At 40.8% G+C, this 14,025-nt stretch overlaps 1 protein-coding gene across 6 annotated transcripts; it reads left to right on the forward strand.

Annotated features, from left to right (window-relative positions):
• The first annotated feature begins 5,701 nt into the window (after nt 1-5,701).
• Nucleotides 5,702-13,807, forward strand: LOC110488784 (protein YIF1A). 6 transcript variants are annotated; one of them, XM_021561168.2, is made up of 9 exons: nt 5,702-5,772; nt 6,129-6,171; nt 8,079-8,323; nt 10,208-10,312; nt 10,754-10,832; nt 10,951-11,008; nt 12,768-12,923; nt 13,043-13,136; nt 13,287-13,807. In XM_021561168.2, exons 2-9 carry the CDS (start codon nt 6,138-6,140, stop codon nt 13,443-13,445), a joined length of 930 nt encoding a protein of 309 aa, XP_021416843.2. In that variant the 5' UTR covers nt 5,702-5,772; nt 6,129-6,137; the 3' UTR covers nt 13,446-13,807. The 6 variants fall into 6 exon arrangements, 4 of the variants coding, with proteins under 4 accessions (XP_021416843.2, XP_090054486.1, XP_036798831.1 ...); XR_016486284.1 differs by having other exon boundaries at nt 5,715-5,772; nt 12,768-12,828; XM_090198360.1 differs by having other exon boundaries at nt 5,728-5,764.
• Nucleotides 13,808-14,025: the final 218 nt, after the last annotated feature.

Below are 14,025 nucleotides of genomic sequence, written 5' to 3' on the forward strand. Positions count from 1 at the left end.
TTATTTCTCCATCTGTTTCAACTGTCTTTGGCAGTGTCAGTAACTTCCTGTTTTCTATGTAGTCTACTGTCAAACGCTTCTTAAATCCTAAATGTGCAGCGACTGCCACCATATCTCTAGTAGTGGCGATATCACTGAACCGCTAAAGTCCCTGCTCTCCCTTATGGCTCGATTGTGGTTGAGTTCCCGCCATGGTTGACTCATCTTTTGTGAATAACTACCGAGTATTATCAAAGCCAATACATAGCCTACTGTATGATTCAGTTGCAATTTATACCAGCTTGTCTCTTAGGATATAGAATAAGGCTACAACTTAGCAGCATGCATTATGATTGATATTGATAATTGATATGTATTGAAGATACAGTGAATCATCACTGTTTTATCATCTTTATCATTTGAGCCATTTTGCTCTTACTGTTGTTTTTGGCACTCACCAACATCACAATGCGTGAAAGTGAAAGATGTATAAAACATTTTATTTATTTAATTTTATTTAACCTTCACCTAGGCAAGTCAGTTAAGAACAAATTCTTATTTACAATGAAGGCCTAGCAACAGTGGGTTAACTGTCTTGTTCAGGGGCAGAGCGACAGATTTATAAAGCATCACATTTTTGTCTTATGCATCACAGTGACCTAATATTACTTTCACTTCCTTATTTTCAGGTTTACTTTGCCTGTATTATTTCTTTTTGTGGGGAGACACGTGCACTTCTCTCTCTGTGGCATACTATATGAATGACACATCATGTTAAATGAAAATATAGGGGAAGGTGAAGATGACTTAATGCCTCTGGAATGCCATGATGACACACCGTTTCTGTCTCTATATGACATGCCACAACATGCTGACCAGCCCGGGATTTTTTTCCACACCAATTGACTCAGACGTGCATCATTGATGCATCATAGACGTAGACTACATATACATGCAGAGGTAGCTACAGTGGTACACACCGTACAACCATGCACATTACAACACCCAGATGCATTTTCTAAGTCTTCATGTTTTTTTCATATGTCACATCACATACTCATCCAATCCCCCATAACACACACACACACACACACACACACACACACACACACATGCAATCTCCTACCATATACACTAACATCTAATATGGATGAGTAATTTCCCTGTCTTTTTGTGTATCTTTGATAAATAATGTTTTGTTGATATGTTGTTCATTTGATTATGTATCAGATTAGAAGTAATAACCTTCACAATTACCAAGTGTATTTAATTAGTCACCATGAGTCACTGTTTCTTTCAGAAGACAACATGGGCTACCTTCTATAAAACTAAAGTTAGCCAGAGGAATAGTGCACTGTAATTTGGTTTTATGTAAATCAACACTGTGAACGGGTTTTTGTTATATATATTTGTTACATTTCTTAGGTGACAGATACGCATAGAAGCAGAAAATAGCCAACTAATTGAAGCAAGCAGGGTCAAGCTGAAGTAATGTTCCTCTGTTCAACAGTTTTGACTTTTGGCACAAGCTGCCTACAATTCTTGATAAATGTGTAGTTTGAGTGCATTCTTTGAGCATAAATTGTTTCTGTGTCCAAGCTCTAGATGACAATCCACCTCTTCAAGGAGATAGGATACTGCTAGTACCATAGACGCTCAGGAGGTAGCTGATTTAGCTTGATCTTGGCCATAGTTATATAAATATCTATATGGCTGTATATGCTACCAGGACTGCCCAACCCCCTTTCTGGAGATCTACGGTCCTGTGGGTTTTCAGTCCAACCCTAGTTTAACACACTTGATTCTACTAATTAGTTTCTCAAAAAGACCTTAACTAGCTGAAGCAGATACGCTAAATTAGGGTTGGACTGAAAACCCACAGGGCAGTAGATCTCAGGAAGAGGGTTTGGCAGGCTTGTGCTATATAGAGCCTATTCAGATCTTTTTTTCACTAATTGGTCCAGTCAGATCAGCTCTGAAAAAGATCTTGATGTAAAAAGTACCAATTACTTAGTGGAAAAAGGGTCAGAATTGAGTTGTCTGTGGTAACGCAGTCTATGTGGCTCTCTATAGCATATATACACATCATACACACTAAAATACAGTAGAATAGAATACAGTATACACATATGAAATGAGTAAAGCAGTATGTAAACATTATTCAAGAGACTAGTGTTCCATTATTAAAGTGACCAGTCAATGCCACGCCGACATTGCTCATCCTAATTCCAATATTTACTTTTAGATTTGTGTGTATTGTTGTGAATTGTTAGATATTACTGCACTGTTGGAGCAAGGAACAGAAGCATTTCGCTACACCCGCAATAACATCTGCTAAATATGTGTATGTGACCAATAAAATTAGATTTAGAATACATGTGTATTCATGTCATAATATTCTAAATGTTTGACATGGTAAAGACTCTACAGCAATCCTTTTTACACCGGCCAAGGTTGAAGGAGCTGATGATAATGCACGTTTCCTGATTCACCACAACAGATATCCCGGAAAACCAATCAGTGCACAGGCTGAATCTTTATTGGTCGTCATAAATGACCACAGCCACAAAGTCATAAATATGGCTAAACCCCGCCAATTTCTACATTTGATCTTCTTACACTGCTAACTTTATGCCTAACCTTAAATGCCTAACCTTTATACCTAACCTTACATTTTAAGATATAGACCATTTTGACTTTGTGGCTGTGGTAACAACCATCTTTATGGTTGTGACGAGAGTGAGTACAGCTTCGACCGGAAGTTATTTTTGGTAGCACGTCAGGAGAGCAATTTAGCGTACCTTTTATTTTATTATTATTTTTATTTCACCTTTATTTAACCAGGTAGGCAAGTTGAGAATAAGTTCTCATTTACAATTGTGACCTGGCCAAGATAAAGCAAAGCAGTTCGACACATACAACAATACAGAGTTACATATGGAGTAAAACAAACGTACAGTCAATAATACAGTAGACAAATAGGTCTATATATGATGTGAGATAAGGGAGGTAAAGGCAAAAAAAAAGGCCATAATGGCGAAGTAAATACAATATAGCAAGTAAAACACTGGAATGGTAGATTTGCAGTGGAAGAATGTGCAAAGCAGAAATAAAAATAATGGGATGCAAAGGAGGAAAATAAATAAATAAATACAGTAGGGGAAGAGTTAGTTGTTTGGGCTAAATTATAGATGGGCTATGTACAGGTGCAGTAATCTGTGAGCTGCTCTGACAGCTGGGGCTTAAAGCTAGTGAGGGAGATAAGTGTTTCCAGTTTCAGAGATTTTTGTAGTTCGTTCTACTCATTGGCAGCATAGAACTGGAAGGAGAGGCGGCCAAAGGAAGAATTGGTTTTGGAGGTGACCAGAGAGATATACCTGCTGGAGCGCATGCTACAGGTGGGTGCTGCTATGGTGACCAGCAGGGTCTTGTAGATGACCTGAAGCCAGTGGGTTTGGCGACGAGTATGAAGCGAGGGCCAGCCAACGAGAGACTACAGGTCGCAGTGGTGGGTAGTATATGGGGCTTTGGTGACAAAATGGATGGCACTGTGATAGACTGCATCCAATTTATTGAGTAGGGTATTGGAGGCTATTTTGTAAATGACATCGCCCAAGTCGAGGATCGGAAGGGTGGTCAGTTTTACGAGGGTATGTTTGGCAGCATGAGTGAAGGATGCTTTATTGCGAAATAGGAAACCAATTCTAGATTTAACTTTGGATTGGAGTTGTTTGATGTGAGTCTGGAAGGAGAGTTTACAGTCTAACAGACACCTAGGTATTTGTATTTGTCCACATATACTAAGTCAGAACCGTCCAGAGTAGTGATGCTGGACGGGCGGGCAGGTGCAGGCAGCGATCGGTTGAAGAGCATGCATTTAGTTTTACTTGTATTTAAGAGCAATTGGAGGACACGGAAGGAGAGTTGTATGGCATTGAAGCTTGTCTGGAGGGTTGTTAACACAGTGTCCAAAGAAGGGCCAGAAGTATACAGAATGGTGTTGTCTGAGTAGAGGTGGATCAGAGACTCACCAGCAGCAAGAGCGACATCATTGATGTATACAGAGAAGAGAGTCGGCCCAAGAACTGAACCCTGTGGCAGCCCCATAGAGACTGCAAGAGGCCCAGACAAGACAACAGGCCCTCCAATTTGACACACTGAAGTCTATCAGAGAAGTAGTTGGTGAACCAGGCGAGGCAATCATTTGAGAAACCAAGGCTATCGAGTCTGCCGATGAGGATGTGGTGATTGACAGAGTCGAAAGCCTTGGCAAGGTCAATGAATATGGCTGCACAGTATTGTTTCTTATCGATGGCGGTTAAGATATCGTTTAGGATCTTGAGCGTGGCTGAGGTGCACCCATGACCAGCTCTGAAACCAGATTGCATAGCGGAGAAGGTGCGGTGGGATTCGAAATGGTCGGTAATCTGTTTGTTGACTTGGCTTTCGAAGACTTTAGAAAGGCAGGGTAGGATAGATATAGGTCTGTAGCAGTTTGGGTCAAGAGTGCCCCCCCTTTGAAGAGGGGGATGACCGCAGCTGCTTTCCATTCTTTGGGAATCTCAGACGACACAAAAGAGAGTTTGAACAGGCTAGTGACAGGGGTTGCAACAATTTCGGCAGATAATTTTTAGAAAGAAAGGGTCCAGATTGTCCAGACCTTAACTCTAACCTTAACCTAAGTCTCATAACCTGATGCGGAAGAGCCAACTTATACTTGATCCGAAAATGTTGTCGGAGACTCTGTATGGAGGTGATGCAATCGAGGGGACTTCAGAGCTCAGTGCCGCATGGCTGTGGGCCCCAAATTTTGTAACAATGCAGAGGGCTCTGTGTAGCTCCGTGTTGACATAATTGTTTTGATAGTAGGTGGAGGCGGGAGGTCCTGTGTAAACACAAACTCACTTCCTTGACAACATCCTTCGCAACAGCTCTGAGCTTTGCTGCAAAGCGCAAGAAGCATGAATGCTCTTACTTCTGCAGAGGCCCTATAACTGTAAATGCTGCACGGCCAATGCAGATGTCAGATTTACCATGTAATGCCTTTAAATTCTTCAAACCTGTTACGAAAAAGTCAATTCCGGTTGTAGCTGTACACATTCTAGTCAGAACCCATCTTTATTTATGCCAATATAAGCGCAAATAGAACAATACAACTTTGATATAAGTATTTTGCTAATAGTTAGTGCTATCTGGAATCCTTAAGACGTCTCTACCATGGATTCTAACCTTAACCACTACCTAACTTTAACCTTATCCATTTTTTTATTTGTGTGTTTTTATTTATTTATTCATTTTATTTTATATTAACAAACAAATATCAACAAACAAAAGAGGAATAGCCACATGCAAACAAACATACATAAAAGCAATTTATATTGCCAGGAATCCTAAACAAACTAATTACATTAATTAATAATACAAGTTAATTACCTTTTTGTTTTTCATTTTAGTTAAAGTAGTGCCAAGTTGCTGAAATTCAAATTCATCACATGTTAGGTTTTGAATTAGCAATATGCATTTGCGAATATGAAATTTACCTAATATTATTAGCAGTATAATTAAATATACTTAAACTTTATCAATGTCAGTATTTCTTAAATAAATAATTATATTTTACCTGAAGTATTTTAAATATGAACTCCAATAAGGGGTAACGTCAGAGTTGGGACGTCCCAAGGTTGCCAGATAGCCAAATGGTTATCCACGCTGCCACGCAGGCAGAGAAGGAGACCAATAATAGGTTAAGGTAATGTAAAAGGGGCGGGTTCTACGAAGGCCCAGCGTACGTATGTAGGTGAAGTTTGGGCTTTTTAAATAGTTTATATTTTATTCCATGAGTAACTAGGTTATAGTGTTATCAATCTTTTAAATATAAATGTGTACGTTGAAATATGTTATTCTACTTTAATTAACTGTCAATTGTTCTCACAGAAATGGTGGCAAAAACTAACCATCTCTCAGTTAGCTAGCACACATTAGCGAACTAGCAAGAGAAACCAGCACTAGCTTGCTAGCTAGTGACGTTAGTGTACACCATTGAAAATAGCTAGTTCATTAACGTTACTGGATGTGAAGATCCAGCAACGTATGAAGGAGCGTTGCAGGCCGTTATCAAACCAGAATATTGTGTTTCTATTTTTGAACAGCTGTTTACAATGGACCTTCCACAGCATGGTTACAGAGCAAGTGGTAAGTAACGTTAGTTACAGCTAAAATGTTCTCTGGAGCTAGCTAGAGTTAGGCAAGCAAGGCTGTCATTGCATCATGCTACAGGTTGAATACTCAGTCACTTTTAGAGTCTCATAATTGCTTTGGGACTCAGTATTGTCATGCTTCACCATAGTTGAGGAACCCCGGCTCAACTCCATTCTCTTATATGGATGCTGAGTTGGGTTTTCATGACTGGTCGCGGAATTTGCTAGCAACAACATTGAGTCACCATCAGTCGATTCTGAAAACGCTTAACGGTATATGTTTGTTCTGTACAAGTGCGTTCCTTCCGCGGGGTGCCGAAATTAATACTTAAAATAATAACTTTTAGCGAATACAACCACCGATTTTTTTTCTTTTTTTTCCCGTTGACGTCCCAATGATCCCGGTTTGCATTGAAACAATTTAATCTAGTTTAGGTAGTATGAGCAACGAGGAAAATGTCGATTGTATTCGTTAAAAGTATGAATTTCGACACCTCGCGGAAGGACCGAAGTTGTACAGGTATGGTGACTAAATGTTGTTGCTAACAGATCCAGAGACCAGTCCTCAACTTAACTTCGCCTCTATATAAGAGAACGTTTATACATTGTGAAATAATAGTGAAGACATCAACTATGAAATAACACAGAATCATGTAGAAACCAAAAAAGTGTTAAACAAATCAAATAGCCACCCTTTGCCTTGATGACTGCTTTGCACACTCTTGGCATTCTCTCAACCAGCTTCACCTGGAATGCTTTTCCAACAGTTTTGAAGGAGTTCCCACATATGCTGAGCACTTGTTGGCTGCTTTTCTGTCACTCTGCAGTCTGACTCATCCCAAACCATTTCAATATGGTTGAGGTCGGGGGATTGTGGAGGCCAGGTCATCGGATGCAGCACTCCATCACTCTCCTTCTTGGTCAAATTGCCCTGACACAGCCTGGAGGTGTGTTGGGTCATTGTTCTGTTGAAAAACAAATGATAGTCCCACCCGTTCACTCACACCGCATCTCACAGACATGGCGGTTGGGTCCAAAAATCTCCCACACATTTCCACTGGTCTAATGTCCATTGCTCATGTTTCTTGGCCCAAGCAAGTCTCTTCTTATTGGTGTCCTTCAGTAGTGGTTTATTTGCAGCAATTTTACCATAAAGGCCTGATTCATGAAGTCTCCTATGTTGATGTTGAAGATGTGTCTTTTACTTGAACTCTGTCTGACACATTTATTTGGGCTGCAATTCCTGAGCCTGGTAACTCCTAATGAACTTTCATCATAGCACTTGATAGTTTTTGTGACTGTACTTGAAGAAACTTTCAAAGTTATTGAAATATTCTGGATTGACTGACCTTTGTCTTAAAGTAATGATGGACTGTCATTTCTCTTTGCTTATTTGAGCTGTTCTTGCCATATTATATAGACTTCATCTTTTACCATATAGGGCTATCTTCTGTATACCACCCCTACCATGTCACAACACAACTGATTGGCTCAAACGCATTAAGAAGGAAAGAAATTTCACAAATTAACAAGGCACACCTGTTAATTGAAATGCATTCCAGGTGTCTACCTCACGAAGCTGGTTGAGAGAATGCCAAGAGTGTGCAAAGCTGTCAAGGCAAAGGGTGGCTACTTTGAAGATTATAAAATGTATTTTGATTTAACACTTTTTTTGGTTACTACATGATTCCATATGTATTATTTCATAGTTTTGATGTCTTCACTATTATTCTACAATGTAGAACATGGTAAAAATAAAGAAAAACCTGGAATGAGTATGTGTCCAAACTTTTGACAGGTAGTGTCATTTTTCACATTTATTATCAATACAAATTATTTCTGATATGACGTCATACAATACTACAGAGGGACACATCTCCATCTCATTTCATCCCTCTGTAGCAAAGCCAAGAGCTCGTGCAGGTCCCCACACCGGGGACCCTCTCCTCTTTGCAGATACCAGTTCTGCAGCGCCACCAATGAACAATCAGGGTTATTACACTCCTGGATACAACATTGGAGGGGCTCCAGTCGGAGGACCAGAGGATGCTGGGGTCAACAACCTGTTTGCTGACCCAATGGCCAGTGCAGCCATGATGTATGGCTCTTCCCTGGCCAACCAGGGAAAGGACATTGTTAACAAGGAGGTTAGAGAATCACAGAGGCTGGTCTCATTTTCATTAGGATGATGGTTACATTCCAAAAAACTAGCAGCTGAATGCACTAAAGTTGCTGCAGGTACAGTGCCTTCGGAAAGTATTCAGACCACTTTTTCCACATTTTGTTACCTTACACCCATATTCTAAAATGGATTAAATGAAACAATTTCCTCAGCAATTTACACCCACTACCCCATAATAACAAAGTGAAAACACATGTTTTGCTAATTTATAAAAAATAAATAAAAACGTATACCTTATTTACGTAAGTATTCAGTCCCTTTCTATGGGACTTGAAATTGAGCTCAGGTGCATCCTGTTTCCATTGATCATCCTTATGATGTTTCTACAACTTGATTGGTGTCCACCTGTGGTAAATTCATTTGATTGGACATGATTTGGAAAGGCACACCTGTCTATATAAGGTCCCACAGTTGACAGTGCATGTCAGGGCAAAAAACAAGCCATGAGGTCTAAGGATTTGTCCCTAAAGCTCTGAGACAGGATTGTGCCGAGGCACAGATCTGGGGAAGTACGCAAAAAATGTCTGCAGCATTGAAAGTCCCCAAGAACACAGTGGCCTCCCATCATTCTTAAATGGAAAAAGTTTAGAACCACCAAGACTCTTCCTAGAGCTGGCCACCTGTCCAAACTGAGCAATCGGGGGAGAAGGGCCTTGGTCAGGGAGCTGACCAAGAACCCGATGGTCCCTCTGACAGAGCTCCAGAGTTCCTCTGGAGATGGGAGAACCTTCCAGAAAGACAACCATCTCTGCAGCACTCCACTAATCAGGCCTTTTTTGGTAGAGTGGCCAGATGGAAGCCGCTCCTCAGTAAAAGGTACATGACCTCCCGCTAGCAGTTTGCCAAAAGGCATGTAAAGGACTCTGATGAAACCAAGATTGAACTCCTTGGCCTGAATGCCAAGCATCACATAGGAGGAACCTGGCACCACCCCTACGATGAAGCATGTTGGTGGCAGTATCATGCTGTGGGGATGTTTTTCAGTGGCAGGGACTAGGAGACAAGTCAGGATCGAGGCAAATATGAACGGAGCAAAGTACAGAGATCCTTGAACACCCCAGTCTGAGGTCCTGAGCAGGTTAAGGTTCACCTTCCAACAGGACAATGACCCTAAGCACACAGCCAAGACATCGAAGGAGGGGCTTCGGGACAAGTCTCTGAATGTCCTTGAGTGGCCCAGCCAGAGCCCGGACTTGAACCTGATCGAACATCTCTGGAGAGACCTGAAAATAGCTGTGCACCGACGCTCCCCATCCAACCTGACAGAACTTGAGAGGATCTCCAGAGAAGAATGAGAGAAAATCCACAAATAGATGTTTGCCAAGCTTGTAGCGTCATACCCAAGAAGACGCGAGGTTGTAATCACTGCCAAAGGTGCTTCGACAAAGTACGGAGTGAATGGTCTGAATACTTATGTAAATGTGATATTTTCGTTTTTATTTTTTATAAAAAAACAGTTTTTGCTTTGTCATTATGGGGTATTGTGTGTAGATTGATTGAGGGGGAAACTTACACAAAAAAAAATCAATTTTAGAATAAAGCTGTAACCTAACAAAATGTGGAAAAAGTCAAGGGGTCTGAAATACTTTCCGAAGGATCCTTTCAGATCAACTCAGGATGAGGTTTTATGAAAATGCTTCAGCCAAATATGGATAAAGATAGGATTGTTAGGGTTAGCCTGCATCTGTTCCTTTGGCTCAGTTTGTGCCTGATGGAGCCCACTGTTTACCTTTTCCATAGTTTGTTCCTTAGCATTATGAAACATTTCTCTGTCAGTCTCTTGATGCTGGATGAGACTGCGCCAACAGTCTTTGACAGAGAATTTCATTTGCGCAATCTCACTCTTCAGATCAGCAGGTACGTGTCTGTGAACAAGCTGAAGTACTTCTTTGCCGTCGATTCCAAATATGTAATGAAGAAACTACTGCTCCTCGTGTTCCCGTACACACATCAGGTAATGAAGTCATTTTATTACACCAAACACACCATATCACGGCCTTACACTTGATGTTCCACAGCGTATGATACCCAACAGCACTGTAGCACACACTGGTGTGTCATGGAGATGGTCTCGGCGTTCCACCTTCGTCTCGTCTCATGTTCTCTTGCGCCTATCAAATAGTAAAGGCCTCCAAACAAGATAATCACTCGGCTAGCACTGGTGTGTTTTGATGTGGATGTCACACAGAAGATTACAGATGTAGAAGGGACGGCTGCATTTGTGTTTCATCAATGTTTTATATTAACAAGCCTGATCAGTTTCCACACATGTTCCATACTCAGACTTAGAGAAATTGTTAGACATTCTGTGACCTGATTAAATGTTAGGTTCAGCAAAAACTATATGGCTTCTCTATGAGGTGTAAATATATTGCACATATTGTAATGTCAATAGGACTGGGAAGTTCGTTACCACAGGGACACTCCTCTCACACCCAGGCATGATGTGAATGCGCCTGACCTATACATACCTTGTAAGTTAATTTTATGATATCAGAAAGATGTTGAATATCATTCATCCTTCATGACGGAATCTTTTGAATTGGAATACACACTCTGAATTGTTTTGTTTGTTACTGTATTGTTTTTCAGCAATGGCTTTCATCACCTACATTTTGCTAGCTGGGATGGCCCTTGGCATTCAGAAGAGGTTACTTCAACTACTTTTTCTTTACATCTGTACAAACATGGCCAAGCAAATACAGTGGGGCAAAAAAGTAGTTAGTCAGACACCAATTGTGCAAGTTCTCCCACTTATAAAGATGAGAGGCCTGTAATTGTCATCATAGGTACACTTCAACTATAAAAAATCCAGAAAATCACATTGTAGGATTTTTAATGAATTTATTTGCAAATTATGGTGGAAAATAAGTATTTGGTCAATAACAAAAGTTTCTCAATACTTTTATATACCCTTTGTTGGCAATGACAGAGGTCAAAGTTTTCAATACGTCTTCACAAGGTTTTCACACACTGTTGCTGGTATTTTGGCCCATTCCTCCATGCAGATCTCCTCTAGAGCAGTGATGTTTTGGGGCTGTTGCTGGGCAACACAGACTTTCAACTCCCTCCAAAGATTGTCTATGGGGTTGAGATCTGGAGACTGGCTAGGCCACTCCAGGACCTTGAAATGCTTCTTACAAAGCCACTCCTTTGTTGCCCGGGCGGTGTGTTTGGGATCATTGTCATGCTGAAAGACTCAGCCACGTTTCATCTTCAATGCCCTTGCTGATGGAAGGAGGGTTTCACTCAAAATATCACGATACATGGCCCCATTCATTCTTTCCTTTACACGGATCAGTCGTCCTGGTCCCTTTGCATAAAAACAGCCCCAAAGCATGATGTTTCCACCCCCATGCTTCACAGTAGGTATGGTGTTCTTTGGATGCAACTCAGCATTCTTTGTCCTCCAAACACGACGAGTTGAGTTTTTACCAAAAAGTTATATTTTGGTTTCATCTGACCGTATGACATTCTCCCAATCTTCTTCTGGATCATCCAGATGCTCTCTAGCAAACTTCAGACGGGCCTGGACATGTTCTGGCTTAAGCAGGGGGACACGTCTGGCACTGCAGGATTTGAGTCCCTGGCGGCGTAGTGTGTTACTGATGGTAGGCTTTGTTACTTTGGTCCCAGCTCTCTGCAGGTCATTCACTAGGTCCCCCCGTGTGGTGCTGGGATTTTTGCTCACCGTTCTTGTGATCATTTTGACCCCACGGGGTGAGATCTTGCGTGGAGCCCCAGATCGAGGGAGATTATCAGTGGTCTTATATGTCTTCCATGTCCTAATAATTGCTCCCACAGTTGATTTCTTCATACCAAGCTGCTTACCTATTGCAGATTCAGTCTTCCCAGCCTGGTGCAGGTCTACAATTTTGTTTCTGGTGTCCTTTGACAGCCCTTTGGTCTTGGCCATAGTGGAGTTTGGAGTGTGACTGTTTGAGGTTGTGGACAGGTGTCTTTTATATTGATAACAAGTTCAAACAGGTGCCATTAATACAGGTAACGAGTGGAGGACAGAGTAGCCTCTTAAATAAGAAGTTACAGGTCTGTGAGAGCCAGAAATCTTGCTTGTTTGTAGGTGACCAAATACTAATTTTCCACCATAATTTGCAAATAAATTCATTAAAAATCCTACAATGTGATTTTCTGGATTTTTTTTTCCATTTTATCTGTCATAGTTGAAGTGTACCTATGATGAAAATTACAGGCCTCTCTCATCTTTTTAAGTGGGAGAACTTGCACAATTGGTGGCTGACTAAATACTTTTTTCCCCCACTGTATATGATTTCTGTAATGTTACAGATACTGTGTTAATGAAATTAATACATTGTATTTGTCTCTATTTGTATATTAATCAACAAACTAAAGTTCTTCCCTCATTATTATTGTCTCTTCTTCAATGGCAGGTTCAGTCCAGAAGTCCTTGGTCTGTGTGCCAGCACTGCTTTGGTGTGGGTCGTCATAGAGGTCTTGGTCATGTTACTGTGTCTCTACATTCTCTCTGTTCACTCTGACTTGTCCATTTTTGACCTCTTTGCATACAGTGGATACAAATATGTGGGGTAAGGGCTCCAATAGATCTACATTCTGTAAGATATATTTTTTTAACCTCAAGTTGTTACATTTGTTCACACATTACTGTGATACCTCTTTTTTTTAGCATGATGATTCTTTGTTTTAGAATGATTTTCACAGTGCTGGGTGGTCTGCTGTTTGGCAGTGATGGGTACTTCGTGGCTCTCACTTGGTCATCTTGTGCTCTTATGTTTTTCATTGTAAGTACTTCAGAACTCTGGAACTGTTTCAGATATTGTATTACCTAGTAATGCATGCTTAATGCAAGATAGTAGGCAAGTTGACATGGTTTAATTAGTTTATTTTACTTTAAACGTTAAGACTAAACTGCATTTTGATCACCACATCAGGTCCGCTCTCTCAAAATGAAGATTCTGTCGTCTTTCTCCCATAACTCCATGGGGGCTGGGGCGACAGCCAAATCAAGACTCCGCCTGTACATCACCGTGGCCTCCGCAGCCTTTCAGCCAATCATTATCTACTGGCTCACCTCGCATCTGGTCAGGTGACCTGGTACAGGGTCTGACCCTGAGGGTCATTAGTATCGAACTAAAAAAAACAACATGTTGATGCTTTCTACAAACTTGGCTCTTGCGAGTGTCATTTACCTACATACCAGCTCATCTGCCAGGGAAAGCGGGATGATGGATATCGAGCTGTATCTTGTGTTCAGCTTGTGGGTTAAAGCTTAAAATGAACATTTTAGTTTTTACTTCTGTAGGTGAGACTTTTGTATGCAAGACATCACTTGCATACAAAAACAGTGTTTTTACAGACAGTCATTTTTGGCCACCTTATTTATAAAGAAAGAAGGGCTTTGTGTTCATGAAATTTGAATTTATGGTTATGAATAAACCTTTGTCACACTCCAGTTCTTCCTCTAAAGTTTCCTGCGTATGTTGTCCGTTTGGGCTTACCAGAAATGTTGCAATGTGGTTAAATGGAAAATGATTGAGATATTTATTTTTTTATTTTACCAGGTAAGTTGACTGAGAACACACTCATTTACAGCAACAACCTGAGGAATAGTTACAGGGGAGAGGAGGGGGGACTTGGAGGATGTGCGATCAGTGCCCTCTTCTGCATTTT

This window comes from Oncorhynchus mykiss, chromosome 14 (assembly GCF_057628025.1).
Source record: "Oncorhynchus mykiss isolate SJ-2025 chromosome 14, ASM5762802v1, whole genome shotgun sequence".
Taxonomy (NCBI): Eukaryota; Metazoa; Chordata; class Actinopteri; order Salmoniformes; family Salmonidae; genus Oncorhynchus; species Oncorhynchus mykiss.